Below are 20,421 nucleotides of genomic sequence, written 5' to 3'. Positions count from 1 at the left end.
TTGAGCATGTTCAAAATTTTGTTAACGTATGCCAGTGGATGCCAATGCATACGCCATAAGTTAGAGGAAAATTATCTGATTGTTTTTTTTTATCTTCTTCGTGTCCTTTTTGTGCAAGCCGGGTGCCTCCGGGCGCATTGCTGCCCCCTTCAGGACACTTGCTTGTGCATCATTTCATGGGAATTACGCTGCCGTGCATTAAGCATAGGTTAGGCTGTCCTAGAACTTAGGTTCTGGACTCGTTAGGAATACACCATGTCTACGGCCAAAAATCTAAAGGAGTATTTTGGAAAAAAAAAATTGAAGATAAAAAAAAATAATAAAAAAATGCGATAAAGTAAAAAAAAAAATAAAAATTAAATTGGAAAAATACATCTGATTCTGAAAAAAATTCCCTTTTAGATTGAAACAGATATTAAAAACAATTCGGATGGGTGTTTTTATGTACAGGTATCACAATTGGATGTGGAACGCAGAAACGCCTTCTTCTATATCTTAAAAAAGCCCAATGAATTATTCCCTGTTTTTCTTTCTTCATTTTGTCTCAGTCCATCACATGATCCCAATATCATACCACTATAAAATTTAAGGACATAAGAAAGAATATGTGAATATGTGCATGTGAATGACTCACGTCAGCATCTTCATGCTTATTGACTCCATGGAAATAAAACGGCTTGTTGTTGATGAGGAACTGGGCGTTGGTGATGTTTACTGTGCGGATGCCGACTGGGAGAGTGTAAACATCCTCGTATGTCGATCTCTCATCAGCAGCCACCAGGCGAACCTGTGGAGGAAAAGTCCAAAGAAACAAAAACGAGTTTACAGATTAAAAATATGCATAAAACTTTATCGTCTTTAGATGTTTACTTTTTTGGAAATCTTTCATTTTTGTGTCCTTAAATGTGTCTGCAGCACTGCATTAACTTAGATAATAAGGTGAACACAAAGCATGCAGTCTTTGGTCATTTCAGGGGAAAACGTATTGCGAAAATCTAGGAAAAAACGTAAAACGATGGTTTGTTAATCTGCTTAAAGTTTCACTTCCCCGTTTAGCAGACCTCATGTGAACTCCGGCCCCACACAGAGATTAACCGCTTTAATGTCGAAGAAAGACTTGCCTCCAAAGAGTACAGATATCCTGGATTCACGTGCATCAGGTACGGCCACCACAGGTTGACATCCACCACTTTAAGCACTCCAGAAGGCTCGCTGGAGGAAGCAACACAGTGACCTCCTTGGTCCATTAAAGTCACCTTCAGGGCAGGTGAGGCTGCTCCCTGGACCGACACATGGTACCGAACCAGCCCTGTAATCCGGAGGGATTACACACAAAGATGAGCATCAGAAGGAACGTTTTTTTGCTTATGCGGTTAAAGCTTCCAGTCATCTTTACTAATACAGTCAAAGAATGAGTGTTCGATTTACCCGTGTTATCCAAGAAGTCTGTAACCACGGTGATGTCATCCACGTAGGCTTTAGGAGTGGTATATAACAGCACAGGGCGGTGAATCCCAGCATAGTTGAAGAAATCAAAATTGGTGTTCTGAACAAAGAACCCCTCAGGATACCTGTTAATTATCGAAACTCGTTAGCAATCCTACCAGTGGCGGCTCTACGGGGAAGCTAACGTTTGGGGTTAAACCAGAGCTGAGATGAAAGGTCACTGCATGTTGGAGGATCACAGCTTACCTCGTCCGGTCGTTCATGTGCTGAATGGTGCCTGGAGGGAGAGTGTGCAGAGTCAGAGTGTTGTTCACAGCGATGGTGATCCTGCAGGGCGTTGTTGGCTCTTTACGCAGTAACGTGCCTATTTCTGCCTCAAAAGGCAGATGGCCGCCTTCGTGTTCGGTCACCTGCACCCCATTCACCCACTGGTGCACACACACAAAAAATACATGTTTTTCCAAACATTGGTGGTTCTAGACAGGGGCCAACAGGGGCCCCTGTTCTGAAAACATACACTACAAAAATGTCGATATATATATATTTTTATCTGTTTATTTTCCCTTGACTTAAGCAGCAATGGAAGGTAATTTGCCAAAATTATAAGATGATTTACTTTTAATATAACAACTCAGTTATGTTACTTCATAAGAATAATATTGTATGATCTTATTTTATGGGGAAAATACTCATTCCTTTAGCTAATCATCTTATTTACCTGTTTAATTGAGAGAAAATACAGAGAAAATAAACGTGTTTAACATTTTACCCATCTTTAGATCCGTTTTTGCAGTCTAATGCCGAATTCATTTCTTATGGTAGCAGAGGCTGACAGAGAGACCATAACTGATTTTTTTCATGGGACCAATTAAATACATTTCCTTTATAGTTTATTTAATTATTTTAAAAAATGACAGCTGTAAGCTTCAGCCGTATTAGGAGGATCACATCTGTTATTTCAGGGCCCTCCAACTTTGGCTTTATGGCCTAATATGCTAACCAAAGCACTTTTAGACCGTTTCTTTTGTGTCTGTTTTTTATTCTAGAACCATCATTGAATCCAAATATATTTATATATTTCGTGTTGTACTCACCACTACTGAGTAATAGTGAGCGCTTCCTACTCTGAGAACCACTCGTATGCTTTCATCGGCGACCCAGCGGGCAGGGACCGTCACCTCTCGCTCGTACCACGCCCAGCCAATGAAATCTCTCAGCGTGGGGTCTTGGGTGATGTCATTGTAACTGGCTGGAACCGGCATGTCGATCACCGGGCCTGTCTGACAGAACATAGAGTTAAAAAATTAAGCTTGCATTTACCTGAAGAGTCACTCTTGATTGTTTTGGTGCTACAGTTAAATTTCTTTGCTTCCACTGAATCACGGAAATGCTTTACTCACTTTTTTTTTAAAGCAAACTATTTAAAATGAGCTGTACAGGTAAGAAACAATTGAACAATTTTTAATTTAAATTATTCTTTATATTTATTTATTATTTTTTATATTTATTTTTATATACATCCAAGGAGAAAAAAATTGTCCAGATGGTTTTTCTGAGCTGAAACTCCAGTCCTGGAGGGTGACATAACGATGACATCACCAAGGTCACAGGTCATATCAATCAGCTAACTAAACTTTGGACCAAATTAACTAATAGTGAGAGCACCAGCAGATGAGAACCCCTAATAAGACCATTCACCAAAGTTGCACATTTCGGATATTTACAAGTAAGATTTACCGGGTAGATACAAGATAAAAAGATCTGCGCTTCAACCTCAACAGGTTCCTCCAGAAAATGCCACATCATTTCCAACACTTCCTAGGGCAGATGTCAGCTAAAAAGTTGGACATAGTCTGGGTTACTTCAAACCAGCTACTGAGCGGGAAATATGGTAAATGGGGAGTAGCGGTCGATTCCTGGAGGTTGGCTTTAAGCCGTTCAGCGGTTCTGTTCCTCAGCTTCCTTCTCCAAGCAAACAGCACTCTATCTGCTGAATCGGTCAATCAAACCCGTTTTACTAAGACCTGACAACTAAGTTTTTTAGACACCTTTTTTTTCTAAGACATGACAGTTTTATTTCTGAGGCCTGATAACTTTATTTATAAGAATGGAGAGCTTTTTTTCTAAGACCTGACACTTTTACCACTGAGTCCTGAGAAAGCGGTAAAATAGCTGTAGTATCCATTGTCATGCCACACAGCGTAGCATCTTTAATATCAGCAGGAGGGGGATTTACCATTAGACAATACTAGGCAGTGAACTAGGGCCCCCTGAGTTCCTGGGGGGCCCATAAAACGCTGTTTACATTTATTTTTAATACAACTATTTCTAATTTGTGCACATTAATTATGTTTTTGATTAAAATCCTTTGGCTAAAATGCCATCAGAACGCTTATAATATTAAGTGTGTCTCAGCCCCCCCTTCAGTGTCACTACAATGGATCAGTCCATTTGCTGCACATGTTAAGCAAGCTCCAAACAGACAGCAGCAAACCGTTTGAAAACAAATGGCAGGAAGAGGAAGTGCTTTTGTCACAATATTTAGTGATTTTTCAGACCACTCGAGCACTTTTATTTCAAAAAAGTGATTACCGCCAAATAGTGACTTTTTTCTGCCACTAGAGACTCTGGCGACAGCATAAAAGCAGCGAACTCTGCTCTCCAGAGCAAGTAGATTGGTAACCCCGCCTCCTGCTCTCCTCTATCTTGTCTGCTGTCATGATTCATGCAGATATTATTTCATCCAAATAAAAAATGGAGAACAGAGAAGCAGATCATGGCTTGTCTACAGTGAAAAGGACAGTTATTTACTTTTGCCGTCGCCTTTTTGAAAACACAGGAAGAAACAATCAGTTGGCAGCTTAAGCTGGCATACACTGTATTTTTTTTTATCAATTGTGGCATCCATCTACAGCTCACAGTGTACGCCGAAACCGCAGTGTTTTAAAGTTTACAGCTCACGATGTATGTTCTCACACTGTCCAACCCGACCATCTGATGTGATCTACCTGCTCACACCGTACATCTAAAAAAATACGTCAGAGTCATCGCTCCGCATTGAGATGAAGCTACTCTGACTCGTCTATTCGGAGGAATAGACGAATCAGAAGAGGAATATGAAGCTCACTAGAGAGAACCGCGCTGCCTTAACAATTTGTGCAACTTTGTCCTGAAAGCCCTAAAAACAAAGGAGGACGTATTTGGACAAAGACATGGCTGAGCAAACGTGAGTACTATGGTCTGTCAATTTTACAGAAAGAATTAAATTGCACCACTGGAAAAATGATCCCAAAAGGGCAAAAAAAAAAAATATAATCGTGCAGTGTACCCTAGCTTTAGTGATTGGAATTTTTTTCCTTTTGAGACAGCATGAAAAGCCAGCTGAGAGCAAAACATAGAGAGCAAAACAACAAGAAGAGGGACAAGAAGAGAGGGACAAAACGTAGAACAAATAATGTATCTTTATTCTATTAAAAAAATCTGTATCTATATAATGCCTTATCTTTTATGTGTTGTCTTCTCTTGTCGGAAAATTTAGATTTTTCTTATTTTATATATTAATTTATCCTATTTACTCACTATAAAATTTTCACTCAGTCTGTTTCACCTGCAAGGCAACACCATTCTCTGTGTGAGGATGTTTATAGACCAGACATAGCTTCTTCCCATACCAAACCACATTCTTTCTCAAGGTTTATTCATAACATGTTACTGTTTAACCAAAGTGTCTTTAATCTGTTTTGACTCCGACTACTTTTCCATTTTTGTGAGTAAGTGGGAACGAACGCTGCTCATGCAGAACAGGGCAGGATGCTGTGCCGTAAGGGCTGTATGATGAACTGTTCTCTCTTTGCAAAGATATGAATAAATGTGCCGACTGAGCGAAATCCATCAATCTCTGTTTATTTAACTAGGGTGAATGGTTGAATACTTTTTTCCCCACTACACTTCTCAATTCAGAGGGCCCCCTGCCTGTCTTTGCCTAGGGCCCCACATTTCCTAAATCCGCCCCTGAATATCAGGTTTTTCTAATAGTTCTCTAACTTTCCAGGTTCAGAGCCAAATCAGAGTTACTGTAGAACCAGCCTCCAGTAGATGAATAACTATAAACTCCTTAAACTAAACTTTCTGGCTGTGGAAACAGCCATCGCATATTTTATTCTAATTTATCCTAACATTGCACCTTTTATAAGGAAATCTGGTTCTGCAGAGATTGTTGATGGAATGCAGAATATTTTATTATTCCCGCAGTTGGCGCTGATTATTATCAAACACGCTAAGCTGCTCTGGTTCTGCAGATCCGCTCATTCGCTCACCTCTGCCAGTCGACTTTTGTACCAAGCCTTCTCGAAGCCCTGGTTCCTGTTGGGGGATCTGTCAGCGCGAAAAGCCCACAGCCCGTTCAGCTCCTTCACCTCCCTGGAGGAGGACTCCCGGGGAAACAGGAGGCCGGTGTCCAGCAGCAGCGCCGCCTCAAAGGCGGAGAACAGCAACAAAACACGGAGCATCCTGAGCTCCACGGTTCACTGCAGCTTCTGAAACTTTCTATCTGCTCAGTAAACCGATCGATCGACCCCGCGTTTCCCTGTTGCCTACGTCACGTGATCAGGTATGGGGTCACGTGACTTCCAGTTGGTTGTGTTGCCTTCAAGCTCTTTCAGAAAAAACTCACAGCTGTTTTGTTTTTTACCTATAGGTCAACTTTAAAGTCAAATACTAATTAAACAAGGCGTTACTTAAAACACACTATGTTATTTTGATTAGCAGCATCTTATCAGCATCAATTTATGTTTATAAAATTGGACATTAAAAGAAAATTAAGTCTTTAACTCCAAACCCAACTCCAAAAGTTGTTTTAACCGCATTTCACAACAAAAACATGAAAATAAGCTGAACTTTCCCTTTTTAAATTTAAAAGTATAAGAACTGGTAACTCACTTGATAAAGTTAAAGATTACAACCACTTTGGTTTTCTAAACTAACTTAAATTATTGTCCCTGCATTAAACACTTAATTTGTCAACAAGAAATCATTTTTCCACTAAAAAAATAAAAGTTTTTGTTTTTTTTCTACAGTGTAGGTTTTTGTCTAGACTGTTAACGGTAAAAGATTAATTAGATTATTGAAACTTAACTGCTTAGAATTCAAATTTTTTCCCTCAATATGCTGCAGTGACGCAAAACTTACACAAGATGGCGCCAGACACAAGCAGAAGTTACAAGGAGGATATAAACAGTTTAAAGACCATCAGTTGTTAAAGATAAGAATAGTGTTAAATATAAGATAACAATCTGGTAAATTCAACAGCTGTACTAATTAAAATTTTTATTTTTTTCATTGGGGGTGGGAAGGTCTGGAGGCAATTCGAAAACAGTTTTTATTTACCTGTAAAAAAAAAAAAAGATTAAAAAAAAAAAGAATAATTTAATGAGTGAATAAACTGTGACCTCTGTTGGACCACTACCAGAATGTGGTCCACCTCTTGCCCAGGGAGTAGCCAGCCTCCTTAGGACAAACCAAGGATATAAAGGGTGCAGACAATAGATGGATGGATTCATAATACATGTTAGAATGTACAAGCAGAAATAATAGGCAGGAATATCATTTTAACACCGTGGTATTATTTAATGAAGTGCCATTCCATTGATCGATCTTATTGACAGTTCATTTAAACTCATAGAATTCTTTCTCGGCTTTACCCAGCTTTTAAGCATAGTGTTTAGCATAGCATCATGTTTCGTAGGGTTAATGATATGGGCTACATTTAACTGTCTAACAGATTTTTTGTTGCAGACAAAGATGAAGTCTTTAGCTGACATTAATGGGAAGACTTTTAAACTTGAGAATCTTGCACCAGATGCCAAGCACGGTGGTGGTAGCATTATGGTGGTGGACTGTTCCATTCCAATTGGTGGCATAAATTTGATAACATCTTAAAATCACAAGTCGACCTCTAACTGAGGAACAGTTAGATGGTTAAAACTTGGTTAGAGTTCCAGCAGGTTGATAAACGCAGACGCACATCAAATATGGTTGGGTTTGGTTAAATCTAGAAATATATTTAAGCTTCTGGAAAAGCCCTAACTTCAGTCAACATAAACACACGTGTTACAGAGTTTAGAAGCTCAATAAAGTCAGGAAAGCAGACTTATTTTAAACAACTGTGCCATTCCTGATCAGCAGTCTGGTCAAACCAGCCTGAGTTATGGAGATACCTTATAAGTCCTGATCCAAACGAATGTATCAAAATCTCTTTTATTATTATTTTATTCTTGTAATATTAAACCGACCTAATAAAGGAAGAGTTTATTCCATAATTTAAAACTTTAATCTAATGTGACATTTATGAGGGCATGCTGTAATATTTTGATACACAAGTTAAATTTATTTTCTTTGTAAATCAGGTTAGAAAAACTACATTCTGTCATTTTTAGTCTCTGATATCTAAAGAATATGATGTGTAACAGGGATATAAAAGTTTTCCCATCCCTTCTATTAAATGAAAAGCAGTTGCATTTGTCAACCAAATAGTTTATTTTTGCGAGCAGCTTTATAGTGAGAAATAAATGAACTCTACACCTTATAACCTTATTGTTAGTTATTTACTATCTTTTTTCTCCTGATTCCCAGATTTCCTTGCAGATAATTTTACTTGATTGATTTTCTTAAAAGGTTTGTTGGTTCAACAAATCAAGATATTTTTCTTTAATCCAGGGAAATGGTTGGAAGGTTATTGTTTCAAGTCTAAATAAATCCAGTTTGTAATAAAGGGTGACAAACTCCTCCAAACAGCCCATAATGCTGCCATCTGCCTGAAACGTATGTGAGGTTAATGGTGAGTTCAAGCCTAATTTCCTGTGTTATGTCTGTCTTCAGCCATTTTCCCACAGATTCATCAGGAATGTTTCAAAATAAAAGTACATCTGATGGAGTTGGGGAGCTGTCCATCATGGTTTCATTCCCATCTTCGCTCAGAGGGGATTTTCACGTCTCTTTTTTTAGCTACATCATTTTTTGAATAAAATCTTCTTAGTGCCAAGAATGGATATTATACAAAAGAGCTCTGTTATACATGTTTTATAGTATGCATTAGAATATTTGCAGCTGCTATTTTTATGGTTTAATTAAAATAAATATAGATATCTATATGCGGTATACATTTTTACTTGTAGATTATCAAAAGTCAATGTTTATTGTTTACAGGGTATAAGAAATATATAAACTGAACGTTGTTTTGCAAACCCCCTTTTTCCTGGGGAGACTCAACATACTCATACTTAGCATCAAAGGTAGAGCAGAAAGACCATAGAGTGATTTCTTAACAGCAGTATATACAAAGAACTGATACTGTTTTAAAATATGAATAGTTTGGTAATAATTAAAATATAATAAAATCAGAAAAATAAGAACAGAGGGGATCTTTGATCGTTCATCTTTGCACAGTCTCTCTAGATGGTCCAGAATTTCTCTAAACCCCGTTTTCTATAGCATTAGTGTATAGGGACTTAGATAGCAATGAAAGATAGAGTGACTATGGATCTAGAGAACTATTTCTATAGAGAAAGATAAACATTCTCCATTTACCAGCATAGGCCAACCTCCTCCTTGTGTTTCAAAGACTCCATGACTCTAAAAGTGTTTGCAGGACCTTTGGAAGAGACACAGGCCCACAGCATCACAGATCCACTGCCGTATGTGACAGAGAATGAGATGGTTTCCCACATGTTCAGCCTTTGCTTTGCCCCATTCCCATCCGTAGTATTGACCTAATCTGATCTAAGCAAACATTTTCAATTACATTCGCAGCAAAGTTGTATATTTTTAAACCTTTATTTTTGTCGTTTTTTTTTTTTTTTCTCAATCCAGACATAATAGTTGACATTATGAGGTTGTTGTTGTCACCTAGTAAACCATATGATGCTCCTATTTGTTACGGTTCTAGATGTCTTCCCATCCATTCTATCTACCAGCGACTGAAAGAAACTGGACTCCTGCTGTCATATGTAAATATACCCCAGGGCAACATAAAGGGATTCATATTTCACATAGCTCAGATCATATCAGTGCTCCTTACTTTAAATGATTAGTAAAGGTGTCAGTTATTGCGGTATCTTGGATTGTTTCCTCTCACTAGAGAAACGTATTCATGTCAGAGGACGGATTTTTCCAAATATTTTAATATAAAGACGAAAGATTTAAAAAAGAGGCTGTTTTGATTTTTGCATTGCTTTACCATGGGTGCCAATAAATCAGCAGAGCTCTGTAGGTTTTTTTTGTTTTATGTGAGGCTGAATGTATAGCTCCCCTCACAATGAGCACAATTGTTTAAATCTGCAGGTCGCTCAGATCATCCTTATCGCTCTGCAGCAAAACAAAGGAAGCAGCTTCCTGTAAACTAACAGGAACTTTTGATCATATCAGACATGAAAAATAGCTTGTTTATATCTGGTTACTAACGTTGTTTACCTGGAGGGGCAGAGTAAACATAATGTTGAGCTGCTGAGAAGAAAAAAGTACTGGATGGGGGGGTGGGGGTTAATTTAACTCACAATGACATCAAAGCGTACTTTTTAAAAGTTATTCCATGACTCATATTTTTTAGTTTATGACCTGTTTCATGGGAAGTTTCATGTGTGTCCTTTGTCAAAAAAAGAAGAAAGCAATACAAATACATCCAATTGTTCTAAAATGGACAAAGAAACACAGCATACATCTTTGTTCTTATAAATAAAGCTTTATATGTGACTTTCTGTTAAGTTTCTGGATTGATTTGATCTCTTTTTTTGTATCCCTGCTGTCATTTGCAAACTCTTTATAGCTGACCTGCTGTTAGATTTTTTTTCTCACACATTTTAGATAGCATTTATTCCTTAGAAAAGACGGGTAAAAATAGCTTGAAAGTAAATCTTCCATTTATTATTTATAAGCAGAAAGGGGGGGACACGTAAGGCCAGAGATGGAGAATAAAGGAAGAAATAATTCCCAGAAGGCAGGTCTGTTGCTAATAAGCTTTTCACAGCTCTGCAGTGGCCCCTTTTTTACCTTCACATCTGCAGAGAAGGAAAACGCTGACACTTTTATTTTTGAAATATATCAAGACTCCCACTGCTGACGTTCTCTGATGTGTGAGTAATTCCGGACTTTTCCTCTCAAAAGTTCATGTTTGTGTAAAAACAGAAACACAGAGTATGAAATAGTGCTCTAAGTACAGTGAGTTCCCCACACAAAGTGTGTAACAGATAATGGTGTTGCTATAATCTGTATTCTGTGCAAAGTTAATATCGGGAACATTCTATCCTCTGATAACATCCTGGCAATCAGGAGCTATTTGTGTTTGAGCTTTTATATGAACCAGGCAGTACTCTAAAAAGTGTTGGGTTGAAATTGAATTTATTTCAATTAAAATGCAGTTCTACTGTTATAATGTGCACAGCTGAACATGATGGCATCTGTTACCAAAATGTCAAATGAGGCACAATTACCAACATTTAATCTCATGCATTTCGAAAGCTGCTAAATAAAACCGTAAAAACGCTTTTTGAACACTTTTTCTTCAGTATAATGTAAGGAACTTAGTACACCTGCATTAACATTCCACAGGTGTACCGCACCAGTCAAACACCTGCCACTATCCCCAGACTCACCCTCCTGCTTCACAAGTGTGAGGGACTGAGGTAAGACGCATGAGGAGTCACAGGAATTAATACAAAAATTGGGTTTTTATTTTTAAACCAAATAGAAACTTACAAAAAATACATGGGTTCAACTCATAAAACCAAACTGTGCCCAAACTAACTGACGGCATAAACAAACATAACTGACATATCAAAGAAATGACCCACGAGGGTATATATACACTGGCTGATCAGACCATTAACACAATACGGGTAAGTCAAACTAAACAATGTTAGGAATCCAGTTTGTGTGGGTTGTTTGTGTGTTTTTCCCTCTCCACCACCAGGTGGTGCACTGTCCTCGTTGGGCACACCTGCGGCTCTTACTGGAGGAGTATTTGAGCAGTGGGCTGTCACTTCCTCGACGTCAGAGTGTTTGCCAGTTTTTGGTACTCTAGCCAAGCTGAGTTTTCTCTGAGTAAGACTGAGTTCTTGTCTCCCTGAGTTTTAACTTTGTTTTTGTCTTTGCCTCTCGGCAGGAAGTCACCCTGCAAACTGGACCTTTTCAGACCTCCACTCCCAGGAGGGATCAACTGAGCCTTAAACTGAGCCAGGGATTCAAACAGGAGGTTTGGATCCAGTCTCCTTTTTGAGGACGTTGAAATTACTCTCTGAGCAAGGGAATCATCTTCACCACGACCCATTCAAGTACAGCAGGAAATCTGAGTGGCAATCAGCATCTCCGTTCCCCTACACCGTCCGAGTTCTGGGTAAACCCTGTTCTGCCCTCCGCCGATTCAGACATACACTGGAAAACCAACATACAGATTGGAGTTAAGGATTCTTTACTTCTCTGGAAACGTGAGTCAACAATCAGATCCTCTCCTTCAAGATCAACGGATCAAGTTTCCCACTGAGCCTGAACTAACAGTCTGTCTTCCCCTTGCCTTCCAGTTCCGGCTGAGCAGAGTTCAGGGAAACTCTGCACCGAGCTTGACATCTTCAATAAAACGTCAAACTTTTCATCCGTGTCTCTCTGTTTGGTTTCTCTGCATGTGGGTCCGAGCCTTAGATAAAATCATGACAACAGGTCCATCTCAAAATATTAGCATATTGTGATAAAGTTCATTATTTTCCATAATGTAATGATAAAACCTGACCATTCATATATTTTAGATTCATTGCACACTCACTGAAATATTTCAGGTCTTTTATTGTCTTAATACAGATGATTTTGGCATAGAGCTCATGAAAACCCAAAATTCCTATCTCACTAAATTAGCATATCATGAAAAAAGGTCTCTAAACGAGCTATGCGCCTAATCATCTGAATCAACAAATTAACTCTAAACACCTGCAAAAGATTCCTGAGGCCTTTAAAACTCCCAGCCTGGTTAATCACTCAAAACCCCAATCACGGTAAGACTGCGACCTGACTGCTGTCCAGAAGGCCATCATTGACACCCTCAAGCAAGAGGGTATGACACAGAAAGATATTTCTGAACCAATAGGCTGTTCCCTGAGTGCTGTATTAAGGAACCTCAGTGGGAAGGAAAAAGTGTGGCAGAAACACTGCACAGTGATAATAGGTGGCCGGACCCTGAGGAAGATTATGGACAAGGGCCGATTCCAGACCTTGGGGGACCTGCAGAAGCAGTGGACTGAGTCTGGAGTAGAAACATCCAGAGCCAACGTGCACAGGTGCTGCATTCCCCAGGTAAAGCCATTTTTGAACCAGAAACAGCAGCAGAGGCGCCTGACCTGGGCTACAGAGAAGCAGCACTGGACTGTTTTTCATGTCATTTGGAAATCAAGGTGTCAGAGTCTAGAGGAAGACTGGGGAGAAGGAAATGCCAAAATGCCAGAAGTCCAGTGTCAAGTCCCCACAGTCAGTGATGGTCTGGGGTGCCATGTCAGCTGCTGATGTTGGTCCACTGTGTTTTATCAAGGGCAGGGTCAATGCAGCTATCAGGAGATTTTGGAGCACTTCATGCTTCCATCTGCTGAAAAGCTTTATGGAGATGAAGATTTCATTTTTCAGCAAAACCTGGCACCTGCTCACAGTGCCGAAAACCACTGGTAAATGGTTTACTGATCATGGTATCACTGTGCTCAATGGCCTGTCAACTCTCCTGACCTGAACCCCATAGAGAATCTGTGGGATATTGTGAAGAGAAAGCTGAGAGACGCAAGACCCAAAACTCTGGATGAGCTAAAGGCCGCTATCAAGCATCCTGGGCCTCCATAACACCTCAGCAGTGCCACAGGCTGATTGCCTCCATGCCACGCCGCATTAAAGCAGTAATTTCTGCTAAAGGATTCCAGACCAAGTATTGAGTTCATAACTGTACATAATTATTTGAAGGTTGACTTTTTTTGTATTAAGAACACTTTTCTTTTATTGGTCGGATTAAATATGCTAATTTTGTGAGATAGGAATTTTGAGTTTTCATGAGCTCTATGCCAAAATGATCCGTATTAAGACAATAAAAGACCTGAAATATTTCAGTTAGTGTGCAATGAATATAAAATATATGAATGTTCAACTTTTATCGTTACATTATAGAAAATAATGAACTTTTATCACAATATAATACTTTGAGAAGGACCTGTATAGAGTCTTCAGAGCCTTGTTATGGCTGAGAAAACATGCAGACTGAACTGGAAGAACAGGTCCACCTTTACCAAGGGGCGGACCCGTTCTTCCGGTTCAAAAGCCTGGAACTCAACGCTAATCCAGATATTTTTAATTGAAAAATCTTCCTGGATGGGAAGGGAAACATCCTCATACTTAGAAAACAAAGTCCAGTGGTTTATGTTTTACCTTTTTATCTTTAAACAGTTATCTCAGGTACTGTGCTCGAACACGGTGTGAAAAGGGTATTGAAATGGGGCTTATGGTTAGTAAGGACAGGACTTGAAGAACACAGGAACGAATGGCTCAGAGCTGAGCTTGATGTTAACATACCTGGATAACACTGGAGAACCGCTCCTCTTATACACAGAGGTGATGAGATGATTGGATGAACCTGTGGGCATTCACAGAGGTGTGGAGAAAAAAAGCCCAGGAGCCGTTTCAGAGCGTCCTCCAGTGAATACCTAGATACTAGGAGAACCGCACCAACCAGCTCAGGCAATTCCTAATCCTGACAATTACATCTTTTTTTTGTCTGCCGAGTACCCAAATGCTACCACACCAGTGATCTAAATGTTGATCAGATTGTTTGTAACCAAGCGTTGCTGTTCAGCCCTCTGAACCCAGCATGTGTGTAAAAATAATAAGCCTGCATTGTTTACAGTGTAATCCAGTTATTAGAAGAAACAGACAACTAATTAGGTCTCTTCAGTGTGCTATGGACCCTGGTGTTGTTACTGCTAGGCTGTACATACTGTTCCTTTTAACTGTAGATATGGTTTGTTTCTCTCGCATAAACATTTGATGGCAGGGTCGACATTTGGGATAAACACCCAGAAGTGATGGACTTTATTTCTCTATAAGACAGTATAGAGGGGAGACCACTGCAATTGGATAACAGGTTTAAGTGTGTTTGTGTGGGTCTTCTTGGGCTGATGCCTCCACAGTCTGTCTCTCTCTCTGGTGGCAGCCAGACAGAGCAGATGGAAGGAAAGCTCTTTGGCTCGCTGGTGGTTCTGAAAGTTCGGCCCAGTGAACATGTTTTGGAAGGTCATATAAGAGAGCCTTCAGTGCACTTTAATCCTTACCACACCTGCTCTGTATGCGGAAGCACATATGCAACTTGCCATTATGTCATATTGATAAGAAAAGGTTTTTTAGTGCATGATTAAAAAGTGAAAAAAAAAAGTAAGATATTTTCTATATAAAAATCTGAAGCATATTGTTCTTATTATAATTGTGAATCTCCCCTGACAAAAACAACTACCTAAAAAGATAATAAGTGAGTAAATGGCAAAAAAGGGGCTCTAAAAACAAGATAAAGCATTACATCTAAAAAAAAAAAGGTACTCAAAACTAGTAAAATTATCTGTCCATGCACCAAGGTAAGTTTACCTGACAATATTTCTTGAATTAAGATTATAGTTGGAAACTTAAAACAAGAAATTAGCTGCTAAAACAGACTAAATAATCATCCATCTATTTTCTGTCACCCTTATCTCAAGCGGGGTCATGAGGGGTGCTGGTGCCTATCTCCAGTTGTCTACGGGCGAGAGGCGGGGTACACCCTGGACAGGTCGCCAGTCCATCGCAGGGCAACACAGAGACAAACAGGACAAACTGTCATGATTGGTTTAAGCGATGTGACCCACATGCAGAGAACCACTCAGAGACCAAGGGAAAAAGTTTAACTGGTTTATTAAATGTAGATGAATAACAGAAGTTGGATCTGGAACTCAGTGAACTGGTGAACCGGAAACGGAAAGTCTGAAGGGGAGATCACAGAGATCAGCTTAGGGTCCGTAGGAAATTTGACTGTGGCTTGAATACTACTGGAGAGGGACTCACATTTGAGGGGACTCTTGTATATCCTTGAATCCAGCTTGTTGGGGTAAATCCAGAGAAGAGGGAACTCGTCGGAGGGCGGACAGATAGACAAGCGTTGGACCCAGAGGAGTAAAGGAGGGGACTGTCACTTGGATTTCCGAAGAGGACTTGAATGGTTCATGTGGAGGTTTTCCCCTGCTCAGTGTGATCTCAGCTAATTCTTCCAGGGGGAGAAGGCCCAGCTATCCAGTTACTCAGGAAGGCTTCCTGCCGAAGAGCAAAGACAAAAACTAGACTCAGAGAAACAAAGCTTAGGTTAGAATCAGATAATCTCAGCTTGGCTAGAGTACCCAAAACTGGCAAACAAGCTGGCGTCGAGGTAGTGACAGCCCACTGCTCAAATACTCCTCCAGTAATGGTCCAACAAGCCGCAGGTGTGCAGGGAAGCCCAACGAGGACAGGGCACCACCTGGTGGTGGAGAGAGAAGAAACCCACACAAACTGGATTCCTAACACAAACAACCATTCATACACACAAACTCACACCTAAGGACAATTTAGAGAAACCTAACAGTCATGTTTTTGGACTATGGGAGGAGGCCGGAGTACCCGCAGAGAACCCATGCATGCTCAGGGAGAACATGCAAACAAAGAGCCGGGAATCAAACCTGGATCTTCTTGTTGCAAGGTGGTAGTGCTACCAACAACGTCACTGAGCATCCCAATAAATAATCAAACATTTTATCTAAGTAAGACAAAATGCCAATGGAATATGATTATTTACATTTACATTTCGAAGCAAAAAGACCATCCCCATTCCCATATTTCAGAGTAATATATAATTATCTTATTTTAAAGGCAAAAATACTTAATCCATTGCAGATCATCTTATTTACTGGCTCAAGTTAATGTAAAATACATTTATGTCAAGAGATTTTCACTTATTTCAAATAAGTTTTTGCATATTGGTAAGATCACAAAACAAATTGCAGTGTGTGACAGGAAGAAAACCTTAATAACCTGTAAGGTAATCTGACCAGCAATGAGAAGGTAAAGATGAAAGTTCCAGAAACATCCAGAACAAATATTTCCATTACAGAAATATGGGGGTGGCAGCATCATCCTGTGGGAATCCCACTTCTTGAATATGGATATGGGAGGTAAATAGAGTTAAAATACTGTGTTTTTATTGGTGTTTTCAAAGTAAAATCAAGAAATTCTGCAGTAGCTGCTGGTCATGTTGTCTGTAGACATGTTTTTTTTTTTCTTTGTCATCCAAGGAGGAGTCGTGGGTTTCACATTAATGGTTGATGTCATTTGCATGTGCGCTATATCATATCCGATTAGCTTTTTAAAGGCTGACTTGTTTCAGGGGAAGTAAAAATCTCTTGAAATTTTAAAATGCGTTGCAAGAAAAAAGTGAAATAATACAAAAAAAAGTCTGAAATTCCAAACCGTAATTTAGTCAATATACTGTGTGAATTTATGTGATATTGGGAAAGAAATGTCAAAACCCTGATCCTGCTGTGCTCAGGCGTTCAAATGCATCAGATGTGTTAAATAGATTTCTGAGGTTCCTAGCTCAGCAATAGAAAAAAAGACAGCAGTTCTGTTTGCTTATTTATTTATCATCTGGTTATCATTTTAACTCTTAACAAGTAAGCTGCAGAACCGTCTTTCTAATAATTCTTTATCAAGGTGACCCCACTCTGTTATATGAGGAAACAAGCAGAAGAAAATCTCATATTTTGGAATCTAAAAGATTATCCGAAACACAGATTAATAAAGGTTCAGTAGAAGGTTAGTTCAATAGGAATGTTGACTGAAAGAGAAGAGTGAAGTTAATGGGTTCGTAACTGATATATACTGACTTATATAACTTTTGCTCCTTTTCATAGTCAGGAAAGATAAAGTTATGATGTTTGAAAAGACACACATCTCCTCCCTACTAGCATTTTTTGAAGATCCTACTTAATTTCTGTCCTCTAATTGAGTCTTTGAAGCATAAAGTACAGGTTATGGGCTCACAGTAAAAATTGAGAAGACAAAATACATTCAAACTGCAAGTAAATTGAAAAACCTGAATGATAAAAGTTGCTCATGATGCAAATGCAGTAATGTGGCATCTACTGACATGCATAAGGGAATATGAAATCACTGGTGACATTGTGATGATAATTACAGACCATGGCAGTGTCATCACATTATCATGAAGCAATGCTAAATGACGACAACAATTCCCATTGTAAAGTTCTGCAATCCTAATTTATGTAATTAAACAACATCCCAAGTTTCAGAGTGCATTCTCCCAGTTCCAGGTGGATCAAAACTTAATCTGTAATACTCAGATGGGTTTAGATGCTGCCTACTCAAGTTTTTTTAATCCCAAAACTTCCGTTTTTCACAACACTACACAATCTTCACATTCAATGCCAGGGCATTTATTTGACCTATTTGTTTACATTTGTAGTGTTTAAATCAGGCAACCACACAGCTATGTAATCTCTTTTAACACCTGTGTTTTTGACCACATTCGTCACAAGTTAATCTGATGTTTCCCAATTTCTTATTTGCCTTTTGTTCTACAGGCTGCATGATTCACAATTATTATGGTGTTTAATTTAGAGCAAGGTTTTACATGTTTCTTGGTCTTTCTGCTTGGATGCCAAACTACTGCTCCGAGTTTCTTTCTCTTTGTTTGGTAAACTCATATGCTGAGCAGGAAATTCACATTTTTTGTTGGTCTTTTCAAGGTAATATGGAGAAAAACTGCAGTAACAGCTGGTTGTGTTCTATGTACGAGCGGTTTGTTTTGCCATCTGAGGAGGAGGAATTGCTGGTGACACGTAATTGCCTGACATCAGCTCTATTGATGCATGAAACATCAGACATGCACACAACATTTTTCAGATTTTTAAAAACCTCGTTACACTCTTTCTAATTTATAAATATGCTCTACTTTGTGTTGATCTATTACACAGAAGCTCTGTGGAATACTATGAAGTTTCTGGCTCTAATCAGAAAAAAAAAGAAAACTCCACAGGGTATGTTTTCTTTTGTAAAGCTCTTTGCATGGTGCTTCGACTAGATAACTGATACTTTCAAACCTTTGAATAGAAGAAAAACTCCGATCATTGTTTTACCTAAATCCTTAATAAAACAGGAAATGGTGTCCTTTTTAGACACTTATGAACCATGACACCGTAAATCTGCATTTAAATTAGACTGATATGCAGGAATTACATAACATTCTAAAACAGTCATATGAATTGTTTGATGACAGCATTTTTATCATGCTCATCATTACATGCATTAATTCTCTCTGAGTTATGTGTGCAGTAAGATAAAGGAAACTTAAACGCATGCGCAGCTCCTCTGAATGGTCCGTGGGGGCTCGCTGTAGTAGCAGATTGGCTGAGTGGGCGCACGGATGACAGAGTGGGAAGTCTTCTCTTTAGTCCTGCTGTGTCTCCCTGCATGCCAGGAACTCTGGCTGCCAAAGGCTGGGCTGGAATCTAAGAGCCTGCAGAATAGCAAAGACCTGCAGCTTAGAGCTGAGCTTTTCCTCTAGGAATCCATTTGTGGCTCTTTCCTGCAGCGATGCTGAGTTAAAGGAGGTGGCATGCTGGTTAATACTCCAGCAGATGTACCGTGAAAATTCACAGGAGCTGAGGAAAAAAATATATATATCTGTGATCCAAAATGGAATGCATAATTCCTATACTTACATCCTCTGAATTAATTACAAATTCCTTTACTTCCCTTGTCTTAATATAAAAGCCGGCTGCCTTCAGCTAATCTCATCATAAACAGCTTTTAAGACATGAGTCCTTCAACTAAACACACGCACACACACACCTCCTCAATCAATTTCTAATCCAATATCCAATCATCTACCTGTCTGAGCGGGGAGAAAAAGATGGAAGAGTTGTTTTGCACCTTAGTTGGTTTCCCAGCAGATGTGAAAGTCGTGTCAGAGGATTCACTGCAACCTGCTAACAGCCATCACAGATCACAGCAGAGAGAATTAGCAGGCATGGGGGTGCAGAGATCAGTGACCTCCATTCTGAATTTAGACGTCTCATAATTTTCTGTGACAGGAAGGACAGGCAGAACGGTTTCATTTATGCATCTTGTTAGCTATAAGGCTTTGCAAACATACTCACCCCCCCATCCGCATGTGCATTTTTCACATTCTGTCACATTACTTCCACAAACAACCTTGTATTTTATTAGAATCTTGTCTGTTAGATCAAACCTAAAAAGACATAAATGGTTTAGAGAAAAAAATTTTTTTTATAAATAGAATAAAATCTGTGTTATGCATTGAGCAGGAATCATTCAAGTCTTACCACATGTTGTGCTTTGGATGTATGTCTGGACTTTTGTTTGGGCCATTCTAACATATCAGCATGCTTCGATTCTACCATTTAAGTCCAGACGGCATGATGCTGCCACCACCATGCTTCTACATGGTAATTGGAATTATGTGGTGATGTGAACGGGCTTTTTCACTCATTTGTGGTGTCATTATACACTGAAAATTATGTTGGAGATCAGCTTGTTTTTCCAGTGTAGTCCTGTTTCTCTGACTGTGACAGGCTGAATGTTCTCTCTTCATCCTCTGACATGGGAGCTGCTTGGAGCTCGTCTGCCTGGCTGTGTGTTTCCTGGATGGGGCCGTCTTTTACAGCTGCCTTTTGTATCTCTGCTTCTGTCTCCTTGAACCCCAGTCGGTCTCGACAGATGGTCACTCACACTGAGCCTGGTTCTGCTGGAGGTTTCTTCCTGTTAAAAGGTTTTTTTTCCTCTCCACTGTCGCTACCAGCATGCTTAGTGTGAGGGATTGGATTCGAGTCAATGAGTCGATGCAATCAACTGGTTTTTCTTAGTTAGAAA

At 39.3% G+C, this 20,421-nt stretch overlaps 1 protein-coding gene across 1 annotated transcript in view; it reads right to left on the bottom strand.

Moving 5' to 3' along the window:
- Window positions 1–6,042, bottom strand: part of gusb (glucuronidase, beta) — a 20,248-nt gene extending 14,206 nt beyond the window's left edge. The window contains exons 1-6 of the mRNA XM_015383645.1: window positions 5,763–6,042; window positions 2,541–2,726; window positions 1,693–1,874; window positions 1,429–1,571; window positions 1,122–1,309; window positions 635–787 (exon numbers count right to left, since the gene is read on the bottom strand). Of these exons, the coding sequence (XP_015239131.1) occupies window positions 635–787; window positions 1,122–1,309; window positions 1,429–1,571; window positions 1,693–1,874; window positions 2,541–2,726; window positions 5,763–5,954 (1,044 nt within the window). The 5' untranslated portion in view covers window positions 5,955–6,042. The remainder of the gene's footprint in view (window positions 1–634; window positions 788–1,121; window positions 1,310–1,428; window positions 1,572–1,692; window positions 1,875–2,540; window positions 2,727–5,762) is intronic.
- Between the last annotated feature and the right edge of the window lie 14,379 nt (window positions 6,043–20,421).

This window comes from Cyprinodon variegatus, unplaced genomic scaffold, assembly GCF_000732505.1.
Source record: "Cyprinodon variegatus isolate N-32 unplaced genomic scaffold, C_variegatus-1.0 Scaffold291, whole genome shotgun sequence".
Taxonomy (NCBI): Eukaryota; Metazoa; Chordata; class Actinopteri; order Cyprinodontiformes; family Cyprinodontidae; genus Cyprinodon; species Cyprinodon variegatus.
Note: the sequence above shows the minus strand (reverse complement) of the source record. Positions and strands in the feature narration are given on the sequence as shown.